The 19,782-nt window shown below is 46.3% G+C and overlaps 2 protein-coding genes and 2 pseudogenes across 2 annotated transcripts in view; 1 reads left to right on the top strand and 3 right to left on the bottom strand.

The window, feature by feature from the left end:
- Positions 1–19,782, bottom strand: part of LOC133280763 (olfactory receptor 14C36-like) — a 377,076-nt gene that overhangs the window by 72,168 nt on the left and 285,126 nt on the right. The gene's annotated exons all lie outside the window — the stretch shown is intronic.
- On the bottom strand, positions 2,651–3,717 carry LOC133280751 (olfactory receptor 5AP2-like; annotated as a pseudogene).
- Positions 7,001–7,636, bottom strand: LOC133280750 (olfactory receptor 5AR1-like). Its single transcript, XM_061475678.1, has 2 exons — positions 7,595–7,636; positions 7,001–7,537 (listed from the first exon to the last, which is right to left on the bottom strand). The coding sequence occupies exons 1-2, from the start codon at positions 7,634–7,636 to the stop codon at positions 7,001–7,003; spliced, it is 579 nt and encodes a 192-aa protein (XP_061331662.1).
- On the top strand, positions 14,181–15,138 carry LOC133280749 (olfactory receptor 8U3-like; annotated as a pseudogene).

The raw sequence follows: 19,782 nt of genomic DNA, 5'->3' as shown, positions 1-19,782 counted from the left end.
GCAAGTATCTAGTCCACTGGGCCCCTCCAGTGCTTTGGAAGCATCGGAGATGGAAGGCAGCTGTATGGAGTTCCCAGCAACAAGCTGCAGAAACTGCTGAAGGGGACAGTGAATTATTTTAAGTCTGGTGGGCCCATGGCACTTCAGGCCATCAGAGCAGAGATGCAACACAGAGATGGACTCATGATCGAGAGGTGGACTTAACAATGGACACTATTGCCCAGGTTATTCACGAGTGTGAACACTGCACACAGTCTCTCCTGCTCTGGAAGACTGTTACAAGAGATGGAGCCTGACATGGACCAGATGGACGCAGCAGCTTTATAGGGACTGGTCCATGCACTAAGATAAGAGTGCACCGAGATAAGAGTGATGGTATATTGAAAATGTGGGATCTGAGCATGACGTGAATGGTATGGAATAAGGGGTGGATAATGTCCTGGGTTCAGCAGTAGCAGTCATGTTTCTCCTCCTTGGTAGCTGGTGCAGTGCAGTGTTTTGACTTTCGGCTCGGGAACAGAGCTGATAGAGATGTTTTGGTTTGGCCAAGGACTTTGTGAGCCTCATGCTCTGCCAGGGAGGAGGGGAAGCCAGGAGGAAGCAGAGACAGGACACCTGACCCAAACTGACCAAAGAGCTATTCCATACCACAGCACGTCATGCCCAGGAGGTAACTGGGAGTTAGCCGGAAGGGCTGGGAGACTGCAGGGTTGGAGGAGGTATCGGTCGGAGCTTGGTCGGGCTTGGGGGGCGAGTTATCAGTCAGCGGGTGGTGAGGTGTTGTATTCTCTTCCCTTGTTATTTCCTTTATCATTATTATCATTGGTGGCAGCAGTAGTGATTTGTGTTATACCTTAGTTACTAAACTGTTCTTATCTCAACCAGTGGGAGTTGCATTCTTTTGATTCTCCTCTCCATCCCACCGAGAGCAGGGGGAGGGCAAGAAAGGGGGGGGAAGTGAGCGAACGAATTACCTGACTGGGTTTAAACCACGACACCATACAGTTGACTAGTGATTGTACAACACTTTGGTCAAAAGCATTGGCTCAAAACGTGGCTGCTTTGAGGATATATCAGGGTGAAGTCAGATTTCCCAGTCTTCATCTGAAGAATCCTGAGTGCCGGTGTGTCCCGAATGCTTCTCCTAGATGAAGAGACATGATAAAACCCTTAGGAAAAATATTAAATGATAACCTTGTCCCAGACATCTAGAAAACACAAAGGATGGGGCAATCAGGGGAGAAAATTGAGCTATGAAAGTGTGGGGAAGGAAGAAGAAGTACACAGGTGGCTTTAGATGTTTTCAATGTCAACCCGTTTTTCTGCTAGAAGGCACCAGACTGACAGTCCAGGAGATGCATTGGAGGAGGGTAGAAAAGGATTTCTGTGTGGTTTTGAATGTCTTTCTTCCCCATTGGGTAGTGGGCTAAACCGAATTCTTGTGAAGTGGGGAAATCAGTATAACAGAGGGAGAAATAACTCACAATCAACTTCTGGAAAGAAGAGCAATATGTAATTCAAAGATTATTAAAAAGAACTATATGAAGGCAAAAAGAGGCACTAAGCATACCTGGGTGCGCTTATGCAGGGTGAATAATCAGCTTGAAGTCCCAGATGCAGACAGCTGGGTACTGCACTTGCTCCATCCGCTTCGTCAGGGGACCCAAGCAAGCAGCACCTTGGGTGTTCAGGGGAGAGGAAGACCCCTGATCCTCCCTCCTAGCAGCACTCAGGTTTTTTACAACCCTACTTCAATTCACAGCAGAGCAGAGGCTCAGATATGACCTGTCCCCATTCAGCACAAGGGCTCTGATATCAAGAGACTGACAGAGCTTTATTTCTTAGAATCCCAGCCTGGATTCAATTACAGAAAGCTTACATGAAGAGGAAGTGGGGAGAAGTTACTGCTGGTTCCCATTTCACTGGGGATATCCCTGATGCAGTAAGGGGAGTCAGAATTCCAGACTGGTTTGAATTGAAGGGACCTTAAAGCTCATCCAGCTCCAACCCCTGCTATGGACAGGGACACCTTTCACTAGAGCAGCTTGCTCCAAGCCCCTGTGTCCAACCTGGCCTTGAACACTGCCAGGGATGGGGCAGCCACAGCTTCTCTGGGCACCCTGTGCCAGCACTTCAGCACCCTCCCAGGGAGAAACTTCTGCCTAAGAGCTCATCTCAATATCCCCTCTGTCATTTCACGTGACCAAACCTTATGGGCTGGAGTTGAAATACCTGGAAATATCAGTTAATATTTCCTTAAAACCAGAAATAAAATCAGAAATCATTTGTTAATATAAAACATGAGCTCAGATACCAGCTGGTTTGATGCCAGCAGGGCAAAGCCACCACCTTCTCCCTTTTTGCTCTCTGAAGCCTGAAATAAAGTCTATTGTTATGTTTAATAGCATTTAAATAATAAAATATATTAATTTCAAGTAATATTTATGTAACATTCACATTGGACAACAACTTTCTTTCCAATACACAGTCACTGTCAGGTCTCAGGCTGCAGCCAGAGAAAGTCCTGTCGATCCCAGCACAGAATGCAGCCTTGGTTTAAGGAGTAGCATGTTTTCCAGGTGTCATGCTTCCAAGTATGTTTAGTCCCTGCTTTGTGAAGGTGCTATATCCACCCATCCTCATCAAGGTGCTATATCCAACCATCCTCTTCAAGGTACAATATCCAGCCATCCTTGAACATGCAATATCCAGCTACCTTCGTCTCCTCACCAGGGCAGGGTAGCCCTCTCCTTTCAGCTGATTAGGAATCATGAATGGACAAAGAGGAGAGGACTCTACTTTCTGCTTTCGTCATGGCATTCTTCATATCCACATTTCTTAGGCTGTAGCTGAGTGGGTTCAGCATGGGGACAGCCAGAGAGTACAGCATGGAGATCCCCTCGTCATGCTTCGAGGAATGGCTGGAGACGCGGAGCAGGTACTGGAAGAGGGAGCTGCCATTGTACACAGCAATGGAGATGAAGTGAGAGGCACAGGTGAAGAAAGCTTTGTGTTGACCAACCACAGACTGCATTCGCATGACAGTGGAAAGGACCAACAAGTAGGAGATGAGGATGAAGACCGCGGTGCTCAGTACCTTGAACCCCACCACAGCAGCCAACCATCACCTCGATGGCAGGGGTGTCAGAGCAGGAGAGGGCTAGCAGTGGTGGTCCATCACAGAAGAAGTGATTGATCGTCTTGGAACAACAGAATGGGAGACGAGATATGGAAACCGTGTGTATGGTAGAGCTGATCACGCCAGCTAAGCAGGCACTAGCCAACATCCCAATGCAAAGCCTTTGGGACATGACCATGGAGTAGGAGAAGGGGGTTACAAATGGCCATGTAGCGATCATAAGCCATAGCAGCCAGCACGTAGCACTCGGTTGTGGCACAGGTTGCAAAGGAGAACACCTGGTTGGCACATCTAATGAAGGAAATCACCTTCTTCTCCACTGGAACATTGAGCAAGGCTTGAGGGATGATGTTAGAAGAGTAGCAGACATCCAGGAGAGACAAGTGGCTTAGGAAGAAGTACATGGGGGTGTGTAGGCAGGAATCCATTCTGATTAATGCAGTTACTCCCAGGTTTCCTATGAAGGTAACAACATAGATGGCAAGGAATAAGACAAAGCACATCACCCGCAGGTCTTCCCTGTTTGTGAAGCCCAGGAGAATAAACTCAGAGGGGGACATATAATTATCTTCAACCATAGTAAACCTATAAGCAGTTTGCCTGATTTATGTCTTTAAATTGAAATGCTGAATAGGCCCAAATCCCTCAATAATGTTAAGAATGTGAGGTTTTATCTATCAATCAGTTACACCACTTTAAGTCAATAGAAAGTGTGTAGTTTTTATATACACACACATGCTGCTACTTAGAAGGAAAAAATAAAAGCACAACTTCCTTTTCATTTTGATGCAGCTGCCTTTACTTTTCAATCAGAAATGCTTCCATTACTGTGCGCCCAAAGATGAGAGGGGGCTGCAGGGCCTTCCAGGAAAGGACAGAAGTCACCTCCTTGCTCCCAAAAAGCCCTAGTAGGGAATGACCCTGTTTATTCCTGCCTAGCACTTAATGTTCTGTAACAAAAGGTGGGTTTCCTACCCCATGCAGGTTACCAGGATGGATCCACCAGTAACCCAGGAACTTGGTTACTCTATAGGCATCCTCACCCATTTAATTCAGCATCAGAGAGCACCTAAATAAGCCCAGCTGCTCCCCTGGGATTATTTAGGTGGTGATGGGTGTGATTTACATACATCAACAACAAGGAATTAAATCCTTCATCTCCATGGGATAAACCTGTTTTGAGATCTGATGTGTTTTCCTTTGCTTTCATTACAAAATCTGGGATGGCTTTGTCAGGAGTAAAGATGTGCAATGCGGACGCTTTCTGAGAGGGATCTGTGGATCTAGAGGAAACAACTGATGGAGAAGGGAATAATTTAAAACACCATGAATTTGCACTTCAAATTGTGTACGGATAGCACAGGCTATTTAATGAAAAAAAAACATTTAAAAGGCAGAATGAATTTGATATCCTCAACAACAGAAGGACATGGAGCAAGTGCAGAGGAGGAGAAGAGGACACAAGGATGATCAGGGGCTAGAGCACCTCCCATACAGAGCCAGGCTGAGAACATTGGGGCTGTTCAGCCTGGAGAAGAGAAGCTGCGTGGAGACCTCAGAGCAGCTTCCAGTGTCTGAATGGTGCTACAAGGGTGCTGGAGAGGGACTCTTCATCAGAGATTGGAGTGACAGGAAAAGGGGTGATGGGTTCAAAATGAAACAGGGGGAGTTCAGGTTACAGATAACAAAGAAGCTCTTCCCTGTGAAGGTGCTGAGGCACTGGCACAGGGTGCCCAGAGAAGCTGTGGCTGCCCCATCCCTGGCAGTGTTCAAGGCCAGGCTGGACAAAGTCTTCGGTGACATGGTCTAATGTGTAGTGTCCCTGATCATGACAGGGGGTTGGAACCAAGCTCCTTTCCAACCCAAACCACTCTATGATTCTACAATAATCTACATTTCATACAACCTGAAGCCTCAGCCAAAAACTGCTTTAGGAAAAGTGGGGTTTAAAACATCATTTCTAAATGTGAGGGGACTTCATTTCAAGCTGTTAACAGGGTCAGGAAATAAACTGTCTACATAGGATCAGCCAACTGTAGAGGCAACATGACGGTCTTAGTTTATTTATCTATTATTTCTCAGTTTCCTGGGCAAGAACAAGCCACTTGGCTAATCAAACTTTCCCAGCACGTAAGAAAAAGTTTTTAATCTTAAATAAAAAGAAGTGGATATTCCCAGCAACGTCCAATAGATGGTGGTGTTGTATAAGAAATCCTGATCCAGGATTTTCTAGCCACTTATTTCAACTCTTCTGCCTTTTGATACCTAAAGGGACTCCTGTGACCATTTTGCACCTCTTGGAGGTGACCACAGAGAGCAATGGTACCAAGAAGGAACAAAAATCACACAGGAAAAGGAGTGGATTTTGTTCAGAAGTAGATGAAATGCAGCTTTGAAGGGGAAATGGGCATCTAAAGAGCAGGCATATGTGGGTACTGTCATGTCCTGCTGGCAACAGTAAGAGTCAGCTTCAGGTTCGTAACTTTAGTAAACAGTTAGAACAAAGAATAAGAGTAAAGAATAAGAATATATAGATAATATATATATAATTATAAATTAAATATATATAACAAATACAATGTAAATTATAAAGTATAAAAAAAGAATAAAGATTTATTTCTTAGTGCTGGCCAGGGTCACATCCTTGTTTGGGTTATTTTCCCCTGGGTTAAAGAGTGTTTTTCCCACTGGTGATGCCACAGCTCAAGTGACCACAGGTGGAAAATCCCCATCCAGGACTCAGCCAAGCCTTCTCCTTCCTATCAGCCCATCAGCTCCAAATCCATTCCCAGAGGAGCTTGTTAACACAGATGGATCAGGGACATCTCACACCTTTGAGTGATGAGCTGCTAAAGAAATAGGGAAGTTTTGGGTGTGTGGGGAAACCCTGTGGTGACTGTTTTCCCTGGTGGCATTGCGATTTTATAGCAACCAAGATATGGGGGAGCTGCAATTTGTGCCAGGAATGACTTCTTGCATAGGAAATAAGGACTTTTGGTTGGTTTTCTTCATTACCTTCGATTTCCCTGTTGTTTCAGGGTGTTGGTGTGTTTCCATGTTTGCTTTGGGTTACTTTAATCCCCATTGCCTCAAACCAAAGTGCAACTCTCCTGCAGCAAACTCTACTGATAACATTCTTGCCTTTGTTTTTAACAAACCACTGTGGGTATAAATTAGAAAACTCCTTAGAGCTCCTCTTAAAGGCTTTGAGAAAGGCAGAACTTGAGTAGGAAAATGAAAGGGTGAAGTTCTACAGCTGCCTGAATAGAGGTGGCAAGCCCAATTTGACTGTGATTTAACTCAGCAGCCTGGTTCCAAACACAGACCTGATGAAGAATTTGCATTTCATTCACTTGGCTCATGCACAATATCCCATTGCTCCATAACTGCATTAAACCATCAGTTCATCCATTTAGATCTTGGGTTTCCATCCTTCCTGGGAAAAGCTTTGCATAGGAGCTGCCTCCTCTACCCAGCCCATAAATCACTGAGACCCCAACTAAACTGAGGCAAGGAAAACTAGTATTGTTGTGTGTTGGTGTTCACATTTAACACAAGAATATATTGAGTTATATATAAATATATAGGTTAGGATGCATTTAATATTGTGTTGTGATATATATACACACATACATAAGTGTTTATGTGTATAATTTGCCAGTCATAGGAACAGAGACCTCCTAGATGTCCTTTCTGAACAGTAACTATGTCCTGCTGGTCATTGTCACATCAGTGACTGGTCATGGTCACATCAGGTTGCTCCTGGCCTCATTCAGGCAGCTTTTGAACATGGCCATGGGTGGAGGCTCCACAGCCTCTGGAACAAAGCCTCATGTTACCCAAATCCCTGGATCAGGGTTTTCAAAGCCTGACTGTGATTCTTTCTGCTGTTCTCCTCAGAGCATCCTTCATCTCTTTGTTCCTCAAGCTGTAGATGAGGGGGTTGAGCATGGGGATCACCACCGTGTAGAAAACAGAGACCACTTTGTCATTGTTCAGGGAGTAACTAGAGCTAGGGCGTAAATACATGAAGATGGTTGTTCCATACAACATGGTCACCACAATCAGGTGGGACATACAGGTGGAAAAGGCTTTTTGCCTGCCCTCAGCATTACGGACCCTCAGGATGGCAAAGAAGATGAAGACGTAGGAGACCAGAATGGCAGAGATGGTGCTGAGCTCAATGACACCAGCCAAAGAGAAGAGGATCATCTCATTGATGTACGTGCTGGCACAGGGCAGAGCCAGGAGAGGAGGAACATCACAGAAGAAGTGGTTGATGACATTGGAGCTGCAGAAGGGCAGCCTGATGATGAGGGTCATCTGAATGATGGAGTTCAGGACACCCCCAATATAGCACCCAACCACCAGCCCCACACATAACCTCCGAGTCATGAGCTAGCTACAGTGGAATGGACTGCTCTGTGGCCATCTGCTCCAAGCTTGCCCTCTTACACAGCCCAAGGAAAGAGGAGGCCCCTTCTGAAGTGAGAGCATCCCAGCTTCCCCAAACACCTCTGAGCAGATTCATTTGTATCACTCAATCCCATTTTGGTACCTACAGTTTGATGAGACCAATGGCTACAGCAGCAGAGAGGATTCGATGTGACACAAACCAAGCCACTATTTCAGGGCCAGTGGCTAGGTTCATCTGTCCTTGTGAGGACAGAGGCCTGTAGGGACAGGCCAAGGAGAATGGCTTTAACCTGCCCCAGGGGAGACTGAGATGAGCTCTTAGGCAGAAGTTCTTCCCTGTGAGGGTGCTGAGGTGCTGGCACAGGGTGCCCAGAGAAGCTGTGGCTGCCCCATCCCTGGCAGTGTTCAAGGGCAGGTTGGACACAGGGGCTTGGAGCAAGCTGCTCTAGTGGAAGGTGTCCCTGCCCGTGTCAGGGGTTGGAGCTGGATGAGCTTTAAACTCCCTTCCAACCCAAATCAGGCTGGGATTCTATGAGTACATCCCAGCAAGAATATTTCATCTCTTTAAAACCAACACAGAGGAGCAAATCTTTACCTGGCACTATTCTGAGCAGCCTCCCCAGTTGCTGTAGTGATTTCTACCAGAGCATGGCTAACCTGGACCTTTCATGGTATGGTCTCACGTACCTGTGGAAGGGGGTCACCTCTTACAGCTGTAAATTCTCTTCCACATTAGATGACACTGGATATCTGCACAGCAAATCAAGGGGATTATCTCTTGAAGGCATCTTCCTAGATTCCAAACAAGAATGTCTCTCCTGAATCTCCAAGAGCTTCCAGCCTATTTTCATCAGATGAAGTTCTTCACTTGCACCAATGTGTTGCCTTTGTATCTCTCCCTGCAGGTCTTTAAAGGCAACAGACACAAACACTTAAGGAATAAGTGTTTGTCACAGTTTTGGCTACAGTTCAGGGCTCTAAGACACATGAACCTTGGTTGTATATTGCTGGCCCCTGAATGAGAACCCATGAGTCACAACAGCCTAAACTACTAATAAAGGTTTAGCTTTAGATTGGATCTAAGGAGGAAATTCTTTCCTGTTAGTGTGGTAAGGCACTGGAATAGGGTGCCCAGGGAGGTTGTGATTGCTCCATCCCTGGCAGTGTTCAAGACCAGGTTGGATGAGGCCTTGGATGACATGGTTTAATGTGAGGTGTCCCTGCCCATGGCAGGGGGGTTGGAACTTGATGATCATACGGTGGTTTCCAACCCTAACTATTCTATGATTCTGTGATTCTATGCACACAGGCTGATGAAATATCTCTTCTAATTATTGTCACAAAGATGTCTAACCTGTTACAACATTCAGCATAAGAACAGTGACCTCCTAGATGTCCTTTCTGAACAATAACTATGTCCTCTGGTTTTCATGGTAACATCAGGTTGCTCCTGGCCTCATTCACCTTTGAATATCAGGGGGAATCCCATCCCAGGCTTCAGCTTCACAAGAGATTTCACTTCAAAGAAGGGAATTGTAAGCAATGGAATTCATAACTGAGAATGATGAACTGTGCTGAGACCATCCAGTGGTAAGGAGAATTTGGGCACATCAAGGGCTCATCCCATTCATATTAAGGGGTGTTGTACATTCATCTGAAGTCCTATTTACTTAAATGGTGAGGTAAATGGAAATAAGCTGGAAATGAGCAACCACATGCCATGTCCATGACCAGATCATCCTAAAGCACACCAGGGAAAACTAAATTGTCTATGTCACTGTCCTGGGTTCAGCAGTAGCAGTCATGTTTCTCCTCCTTGGTAGCTGGTGCAGTGCAGTGTTTTGACTTTCGGCTCGGGAACAGAGCTGATAGAGATGTTTTGGTTTGGCCAAGGACTCTGTGAGCCTCATGCTCTGCCAGGGAGGAGGGGAAGCTGGGAGGAAGCAGAGACAGGACACCTGACCCAAACTGACCAAAGAGCTATTCCATACCACAGCACGTCATGCCCAGGATGTTACTGGGAGTTAGCCGGAAGGGCTGGGAGACTGCAGGGTTGGAGGAGGTATCGGTCGCAGCTTGGTCGGGCTTGGGGGGCGAGTTATCAGTCAGCGGGTGGTGAGGTGTTGTATTCTGTTCCCTTGTTATTTCCTTTATCATTATTATCATTGGTGGTAGCAGTAGTGATTTGTGTTATACCTTAGTTACTAAACTGTTCTTATCTCAACCCGTGGGAGTTGCATTCTTTTTGATTCTCCTCTCCGTCCCTCCGAGAGCAGGGGGAGGGCAAGAAAGGGGGGGAAGTGAGCGAACGAATTACCTGACTGGGTTTAAACCACGACAGTTCTTTTTGGCGCCCAACGTGGGGCACGAAGGGTTGAGATAACGACAGATTTGACTGGATTAATAGTCATTTGTCACAATGCTGATTTATTGGGTATCAGAGTTGTTCTTCTTGATCTCACAGCTTCAGACCGTTGTAACTTACGTAGAGCCGGTATTTGCTGTGATAGTGTTTATCAAGTGTGGGGCCTGGGCTAAGGTTCTTGTCTCACTGTGCTTTATGGCAATGGCTTGTAATACGGGCGGGCTCCAGCAGCAGGGCGGGACGGACGTGGCCGTGGACTTGTACCTGGCCGTCCGGCTGCTCTTCACCGTCCTGGCCCTCACCCTACTCTCCATCTTCGTGAGGCTGCGGGGAGCCGAGGGGGAGCGGCCCCGGGAGCCGGCGGCTGCTGAAGCGGCCCGGGAGAGCGGCCCCGGGGACCAAGCGGCGGCGGGAGCGGGGCCGGAGGCCGCGAGGGGACGACTGCCGGTGGAGGAGGCCGGGGCGGTCGAGGAGCAGAAGGAAGCGGCTGCCGAGCAGCGGGATAAGGCGGCGGAGGAGCCGAGCCCCGCGGAAGAGCCGAGCCCCGCGGAAGAGCCGAGCCCCACGGAGGAGCCGAGCCCCGCGGAGGAGCCCAGCCCCGCGACGGCTGAGAGCATTCCCCGGCAGCCGCCTGCCGAGCCCCAGGAGGATGCAGGAGACCACGCAGCATTTCCCAGCAAGGCAGAGGAGGAAGAGCTGGACTCAGGAAAAGAGAAGCTGGTGGTGGGAGAGCCGGCAAGCACAGCAGCCACACCAGCCCCAGTGACAAGCACAGCAGCATCGTTTGAGAGTTCTGAAGGCTCTGAATGGCCTTTGGGTATCCTTGGGACCTGCCTGCTGATTGTGATGGGGATCAGCATGTTGGCACACACACACACTGTGTTCTACCCACAACCATTTTGTCTGATCTCAAAAGTTAAGCAGAGTCAGGTTTGGGTCTTGTCTGGGGTTAGACAACAATATAGGGGGACCAAGAGATTTTCCCCAAGGCTGGAGAGTCATGAGTGGCAGGGTGTGTGGGACAGTATGGGCAAGTATCTAGTCCACTGGGCCCCTCCAGTGCTTTGGAAGCATCGGAGATGGAAGGCAGCTGTATGGAGTCCCCAGCAACAAGCTGCAGAAACTGCTTAAGGGGACAGTGAATTATTTTAAGTCTGGTGGGCCCATGGCACTTCAGGCCATCAGAGCAGAGATGCAACACAGAGATGGACTCATGATCGAGGGGTGGACTTAACAATGGACACTATTGCCCAGGTTATTCACGAGTGTAAACACTGCACACAGTCTCTCCTGCTCTGGGAGACTGGTACAAGAGATGGAGCCTGACATGGACCAGATGGACGCAGCAGCTTTATAGGGACTGGTCCATGCACTAAGATAAGAGTGCACCGAGATAAGAGTGATGGTATATTGAAAATGTGGGATCTGAGCATGACGTGAATAGTATGGAATAAGGGGTGGATAATGTCCTGGGTTCAGCAGTAGCAGTCATGTTTCTCCTCCTTGGTAGCTGGTGCAGTGCAGTGTTTTGACTTTCGGCTCGGGAACAGAGCTGATAGAGATGTTTTGGTTTGGCCAAGGACTCTGTGAGCCTCATGCTCTGCCAGGGAGGAGGGGAAGCCGGGAGGAAGCAGAGACAGGACACCTGACCCAAACTGACCAAAGAGCTATTCCATACCACAGCACGTCATGCCCAGGATGTTACTGGGAGTTAGCCGGAAGGGCTGGGAGACTGCAGGGTTGGAGGAGGTATCGGTCGGAGCTTGGTCGGGCTTGGGGGGCGAGTTATCAGTCAGCGGGTGGTGAGGTGTTGTATTCTGTTCCCTTGTTATTTCCTTTATCATTATTATCATTGGTGGTAGCAGTAGTGATTTGTGTTATACCTTAGTTACTAAACTGTTCTTATCTCAACCCGTGGGAGTTGCATTCTTTTGATTCTCCTCTCCATCCCTCCGAGAGCAGGGGGAGGGCAAGAAAGGGGGGGAAGTGAGCAAACGAATTACCTGACTGGGTTTAAACCACGACAGTCACTTACAAAGTAAGCCTGTTGATGGTGACTTAGGTCGGGGGAAAAGTTTCTTCTACTTGTGGTCAACAAAGGAGCCACAATCAATGCAATTAAATGCTGAAAAGTTAGGAAGGACAGAGGCCTTTGAAATCAGACCAGAAAATAACACTTGAATGTAATGTTCGATTTCTCACTCTAATTTCCCTCACTGAATAGACTATCTCCTAAGTTCCCCATGTAGGGATAGGATCTGGGTGGAGAGGGACTGGCAGAACAGTGAGCACTGGCTGGGCTGTTGGGTGCAGAGGGTGAGAGATTCTAGTCTGCAGGAGCCCAGAGACTGCCACAGGGGTTTGTCTTCTAAATCTGTCTAAACAGAACCAAAAGAGAATGCCATGGGGTGCAGGACCCATCCCACAGTATCTGAGCAAGAGCAGGAGGGCAGGAACAGAGACCTGGGACAAGCCAACACAGATCAAATCAATCCCCCGATCACGATCAGGTTCAGGAATTGCTAGGAAGATACATGAACAAGCTTTGGTCACCATCAAAGGATCCCATAGATGTGCACAACTCCTGCTAAAACGAAAACAAAAACTCAAAAATAGCCCAACTTCCCTGGGCTGAGCTTAAATAGAGATGAGGAGTAAATGGGTGGAGGGTAGGGATGAAGTCCCAGCTGAGGCTGCTCAGGGGAATAAAGGCCTATTAGTTCACCCTGGGACAATTCATCACTGCTTCAAATGCCCGTTTCTCATCCTTCAATACAGTGGAAGCCCTAAAGCACAAGCTCAGGTGTTGGACATCCAGGCACTATATGTGGATAATCCCACTGGGGCTCAAGTGTTCACAGAGGGATATCAGCAGCAGCTCCAGAGAAGGAGTCACTTGTGGTTCCTGTCGCATTTAGGGACCCTCTACAAGATCTGAAATGTCTCTAAACCCATCCTCATTCTTTTGGCAAAGAGAGATAGAATGCTTGGCATAATACACAAGTATGTCAGAAGCATCCCTTCATGACTCTCAGATGCCCAAGCACCACAATGCCTTTCAGAGGTGATTTCACACCCTTTGCTTTTCCTTCTCTTTGTTTTCCTCTGGGAAAGCATGAGCAGCCCTGGAGGCTTCCTCCCAGGAGAGCACATGCAACTGTATTTACAGCCCCAGCACCACAAGCTGGGCTCTTGGAGTCTGGCACGAGCTCCCTTCTCTTCACATCAGGTGCTTAACAGAGCTGATGCCGGTACGTAGATGTTCTCTGCTGCACTGGGGATAAATCCTTGGCTCCCATCACTCGGTGGCAGAGGGAAGGCACAGGAGGTAACACCAACACAAAGCAGAGCCTCACCTGCAGTGAGGTAGTGGGTTTGCTTCTTCATGTTCTCTCGTCCTCTTTGGTAAAGCTGTGTCAGAAAACAGCCTTACCAATGTGGGTTTTCTTTATAAGAAGAGGGAGCAATGTCTGATGCAGGTTGTGTTTCTTTTACATCGGCAGCTAAAGCAAGATGAACTGATTTATTCAAAAGAATCTTATTCTGTTATAAAGAAATGCAGCATTTCAGATTGTCAACAGAATATGGTCACTAACAAATCAGCCTTTGGATTCAGCCTCTTATAACATCAACTCTTTTTTAGGTCAAGCAACATAATGCCCATAGGTGTGAGGGTGCTTCAGCATGCTGGAACTCAGAAAGGTATAAATCATGACTTTAGCAATGTGAATGTTATCCTTTTTGAATTATGTATAACACTTTGATAAATGCAATCTTAAGACTGGCATTAGAACTAAAAACCAAAGGAAAATTCTGGAGGTCATTAATGTGTAAGCTACCATTTCAATGGGAATGTGACTTTCTCTTGCTCAAGGTTTATGTGTGCTCCTATGAGGTTCCTCTAAGCTGTCTTCTGACACAAACTGCCTCCAATCTGAAAGTGAGTAAAGATCTGATTCTTCACTCAAACCTGAAAAATCAGGTGCTTGAATAAATCCATAGTTTATGTTTCTCAGCATAGAAGAACAAAAATGGCAGTTTTTGCTTCATCGCACTCTCTGTTCTTTTCCAAATACCTCAAATGAAAACCAAAATCATATAATTTGGGTTTAAAAAATACAATACAAAATATTAATTCCACCAAAACATGGCAGTTAAACTGGTGATCGATTGTAGTTAAATGTGGTCCAAAAGTGAATTTCTGTTTGCAATGATTTTGATGTTTTCTCTTCCTTTTGCCTTGGTAGGTAACACCTGGTCATGAGAGGAAATCACACGCAGACTAAACTCATCCTGTTGGGAATTACAGACAGCCCATATGCACAGACCCCTCTTTTAGTCTTGTTTCTATTGATTTACATTGTCACTTTGGTGGGGAACTTTGGCATTATCATCTTGGTGCGGGTCTCCCAGCCTCCACACCCCCATGTACTTCTTCCTCACCCATTTTGCCTTCACTGACATCTGCTATTCCACAGTCTTCTGCCCCAGGATGCTGGCAGACCTGTTATCAGAGGACAAAACCATTTCTTTCACTGGCTGCATGACGCAGTTCCTCACCTTTGCTTTCTTTGCTACTATTGAGTGTCACCTCCTGGCCATGATGGCCTATGATTGCCATGTTGCTATCTGCCAGCCCCTGCTTTATGTGACCATCATCTCCAGCCATGTCTGCTGGCAGCTGGTAGTATCATCCTACCTATTCGCCTTCCTCAGTGCCATTGTCTACACATGGTGCGTGTTTGGAGGTTCCTTCCGTGGTCCCAACCGCATCGACCACTTCTTCTGTGACAAAGTTCCTGTGCTGAAGCTCCTGTGCTCCGACACCCACAGCAGCGAGATGCTCATCTTTGCCTTCGTCACCATCAACTTAGTGGGCACAAGCGTGGTCATTTTACTTTCCTACATGTCTATCATCCGCACCGTGCTGAGGATGTGCTCAGCACAGAGCAGGGCCAGAGCCTTCCACACCTGCGCCTCCCATTTGATGGCTGTTTCTATATTCTTTGGGACAGGATTCTTCATGTACCTACAACCTTCTTCTAGCCATACGAGCCTGGATAAGGTGGCCTCCGTCTTCTACACAGTGGTCACCCCAATGCTCAACCCATTCACCTACAGCCTGAGGAACAAGGAGGTGAAGGGGGCTCTGCTGAAGTGTGTGAGGAGGATGTTCAACCACTGGCAACAAGCAAGACTTGTATCATGCAGGACATGAATACTCTACATCAAGTGAGAACGCCTAAACTAATGGGATTTTCCACTAATCCTCATGACTCTGTGTAGCTCTTTCACAGTTCCTGCACAATAGTCAGAGTATTTAATGAGAACTAGAACCCCCATCGCATCTTCCTTGGAAGGAAACCAAGAGGAGCAGGAACCTCAAACTTCATTTCACTTCTCAGCCACCAGCGTGTAGGAAGAGATTACCTTGAATTATCCCAGGCTTCTTTTTCCTCGCAGGAAACACCCATCAGCTTTATTCAATTCTCACTTTTGTCACTGATAAATATCCACTTTTTTTTTGCAAGATTCTTGACCTTGTCCCTCAGCTCCAATATGTGTAATATGTGTTTATGTGTGTAAATATATATATGTGTGACAGAGGAATACAAATAAAACGTATAAAACTGGTATTACAAATAAAGTGACACAGATAGACTTAGAGAATCACAGAATTGTTTAGGTTGGAAAAGACCTTTAAGATCATCCAGTCCAACCATTCCCCAGCACTGCCAAGGCCACCACTAACCCATGGTACTAAGGGCCTTGTCTACACGGTTTAGGACACTTGTAGGAATGGTGAGCCCAGCTCTGCCCCGGGCAGCCTATTCCAATGCCTGAGCACCCTTTTAGATATTTCCTAAAGAGAGCTGACTGGGAGGGTACTGTCCAAATGGATGGTGGTAGCAGTGATCCTTCAGCAAGAGGGATTTATTGGAAGCCTGCTGCAGTGTTTGGCTATGGGGTATATGCTGGCTTTTGATCAGCCTTGGGGAAAACATACCTGGCATCTACACTGGATATAACTGTATAGGAGATTTTCCCACTGATTTTCCCACTGGACTCCAGTATTTAAGCTCATTTTATAAATTCATACTGTCGTTGTTTCTATTTTTCCCCAAGAAAGTGATTTCTTACTTTCTAATCTTTTTACTACTACCTTCGGTTTCCTTTGCACAAGCATACGGGCCCTTTGGGGAGGCAGCGAGATCAAAGGAAGCTGACAGAGCCACTTGTATTTAGAATTCCCATGACATTTCCCATGACAATTCCACTTGGACTCAATGTATGGATCTGCATGACTGTACTGCACAGAATCATCTCTATCTTGAGAAAAAAATGATTTTCTCACCTCCTGGCTTGCCTTATAAATCAGAGCTTCAGAGAAGTAAATCCTCCAAGTCTCCTTTTTTTTCTCTGTTCAGTTCTATAGGGTGTTGGGTGTCAATGTTTGGCTGCATCTACCAGAGACTCCTGTCTTTACCTGTTATTACTTTCTATCTTAGATGGTTGGGATACGATGCCAGCAGCCTCACTGGGCACATCACCTTTGGCAATCTTGTTTTCTCTCCCCTTCAGCTTTAGCTGAAAAATTTCCTTAGTGATTTCGTAAGTTAAAAATCTGCAGCTGTTAATTCCTCAACCTTTGAGATGAGTTGTCTTCTGGGAGACAGAATAGAACAAGATCGGAAACTGTCCTGAAGTTACTGAGAAAGAGCATTTCTTAGAGATGGCACCTCAGCATCTTCAAAGCAAAGAAACATTGAAGCTGGAAAGATTAAAGAGTCTTTACTAAGACTTGAAACACATTTCCAAATAAAAGTGCTGCCTATCTACTAAAGACCATAATTCTAATATATTTTGAAGTGGAGGAGATACTAATGACCAGAGAATAACACTGAATGGAATGCTCAGTTGATTACTCTATTTTCCTCACTGAGAAGACTATCTCCTAATTTGCCCATGCAGGGACATGGTCTGAATGGAGAGCGTGTGCCAGAGTAGCGAGCCCTGGCTGGGCTTTTGGATGCAGCCAGAGAAAGGTTCTAATTTCATAGAATCATAGAATAGTCAGGGTTGGAAAGGACCTTAAGATCATCCAGTTCCAACCCCCTTACCATGGGCAGGGACACCTCACGCTAAACCATGCCACCCAAGGATGGTTTGCAGAAACCTGGCCAGTACCACAGGGGTTTCTCTCTTTAATCTCTTGAAACAGAGCCAAAGGGGAACACCATGGGGTGCAGGGACCACCCCACAGTACCTGAGCAAGAGAAGCAGGGCAGGAACAGAGACCTGGGCCAAGTTCAGCCAAGACTCCAAATCATCAGGCAAGTTGGTGATGACAAGATAGGTACGAGAGCAGGCCAAGTCAGATCAAATCAGGCCCTGAACCACGGTCAGGTCCAGCAATTTCTAGGGAAGTCTATGAGCAAACCTAGGTCTTCATCAAAGGATTCCACAGGTGTGCACACCTCCTGCCAAACTGGGAACTGGAACTCCTCTTATGAAGTTCAACCTCCCTGGGCTGAGATTAAATAGAGAAGGGGGACAAATGGGCAGAGGGTGGGGATGGAGCCGCAGCTGAGGCTGCTCAGGGGGATAAAGGCCTGTTACTTCACCCTGGGATAATTGATCATTGCCTCAAAATGCCCATTTCTCATCCTTGAATACAGTGGAAGCCCAGAGTCACCAGCTCAGCAGGTCTTCATCAAAGGATTACACATAAAGGATGTGCTCAGCACAGAACAGGGCCAGAGCCTTCCACACCTGCGCATCCCATTAGATGGTTGTTGACTTATTCTATGGTACAATGTTTTTCATGTACCTACAACCGCTATCTAGCCACAGGAGCCTGGATAAGGTGGCCTCCATCTTCTACACCATGATCACCCCCATGCTCAACCCATTCATCTGCAGCCTGAGGAACAAGGACGTGAAGGCGGCTCTGGTCAAGTGCACAAGGAGGTTCTTCAACCACTGGCTACACAAAAGAGCTCTGTCATCCAGGACATGAACAGTTCATCTTAACTGAGGAAGACTGCGATGCACTAAAACAATGAGATTTTCACTAATCCACATGACTTTATTTATGTTCTTCCACAGATCCTGCACAGAAGTCAATGACAGTATGTAATGAGAAAGAGACCCAGCCATCACATGCTCCTTGGAAGGAAATCAAGAGGAGAAGGAACCTCAAACTTCAATTCAGTTTGTAGGCACCAGTCTGTAGGGAGAAATTACCCTCAATTATCCCAGGCTCCTTTTCCTCACAGGAAACACCAATCAGCTTTATTCATTTATAACTTTTGTCACTCGTAATTATCTATTTTTCTTACAAGATTGTTGACCTTGTTCTCTGCTCCAATAAAATTCCTCACTCTTACCTGTGAGCTCTTTATTAAAGCTGCTGGGGTGGGAGGGAAGAGCAAGTGTAGTTTTACATTTCCTTGCTGAAAAAGAGTCGGAGAAAAGGTTTCAAAAGATTCGTAGCATTTGTTTGTGCCTTTCAAAGAGAAGAAGTTGGTGGGAATCAAGCTCTCAAGTTGCACTTTTGAATATCAGGGCAAATCCCTCCCCAGGCTGCAGCTTTACAATAGATTATACATAAAGGAAAAAATTGTAGACAGTATCATTCATAACACAGGATGATGAACTGTGCTGAGACCACCCAGTGTAAAGGAAAATTTGGGCACATCAGCTCTCCTCCCATTCATTTTGAGGGGTATTTTATACTCATTTGACATGACCTTTTACCTAAATGGTGAGAGAAATGGAATTCCAGCTTGAGATCGGCACCCACATCCCATATCCATGCCCAGCTCATGCTCAAGAGCACTGGGAAGCACCAAACAGTGGATTTCACATAAGAATTAAGCCTGTGGGAAGTTTCTGTTGATGAAAGACAATCCTGAACACAGAATCAATGGTAATTGAGAGCTATCCGGGTCTCAAAGAAGCCAAAACACACTGATGGGGGAAAAGTTCTTTTGCTGATGTGAGTAGGAATTAACTTATATTTGGAAAGTATGTTTATAATGAACACACTGCTTATGTGCACTGAAAAACAACATTATTAAGAGAACACGTCTTACATGTGGGGGAACGTGTTGGCAGGACAGAGACCTTTTATATCGGACAGCTTTCTTCAAAACCTTCAACACACCTTGTTTTCTTCCATTTTGTTGGATATTTTGGCTTAGACTATACATATAGAATCATAGAGCCACAGAAAGCCCAGGCTGGACCTCAAAATATTATCTGATCTGAGCTTTTGTGGAAACAGGAATCTAGATGAGCAGTGTCATGTGGAGGGCTCATCCCTGTCTGATGAATTACCCCACTCTGGTGTCCTTATTTCCTCTTGGGTTTAAGAAAGTTTCCAAAGCAGAGACAACTGAAATGGTCAAAGGTTTACCCACACTTGGTGCTACCTTTCCGAGGGAAGTCTTGAATGCCATAGTCCTGTGTGTGGTGGATCCGACTCAGTGAACTGGCAATAGGAACCTCAGTCTAACGTGCAGGGGAGGCACAATTGTGAATTCCAGCAATATAAGAAACAGGCTTGAGGGTCTGGAAATACATTTTATACTGAGAGCTTCATTGCATGATTCTGCTTCAATCTTTGCAGAGAAGGGATCTACAAAAAGCAGAAAGCCCTGGCTGTAGACACAAACTTCTCACATCAAATACATGACAGAGGTCCTCTCATTAAGTACTTCTGATACCTCAAAAAGAAATCACCTTTTGGCAGGAAGAGCTGGACATGGGCCTCTTTACCCTGTTCTGCAGGTGCTGTTAGACCAGCCTGAATATTTTGGAGGAGAATATTGGATTCTCTGGAGATGATTCAAAACCT

This window comes from Pezoporus flaviventris, unplaced genomic scaffold (genome assembly GCF_033815535.1).
Source record: "Pezoporus flaviventris isolate CSIRO_AGI_PZ_B2104156 unplaced genomic scaffold, CSIRO_AGI_Pfla_v1 ptg000088l, whole genome shotgun sequence".
NCBI classification, from domain to species: domain Eukaryota; kingdom Metazoa; phylum Chordata; class Aves; order Psittaciformes; family Psittacidae; genus Pezoporus; species Pezoporus flaviventris.
Note: the sequence above shows the minus strand (reverse complement) of the source record. Positions and strands in the feature narration are given on the sequence as shown.

Bases quoted from the DNA above. Each gene is read 5' to 3' on its own strand.
- LOC133280750 (XM_061475678.1), bottom strand. From the start codon at position 7,636: ATGCTCTCACTTCAGAAGGGGCCTCCTCTTTCCTTGGGCTGT. The intron at 7,538-7,594 runs GTAAGAGGGCAA...CACTGTAGCTAG, and splicing joins CTCCTCTTTCCTTGGGCTGT to CTCATGACTCGGAGGTTATG.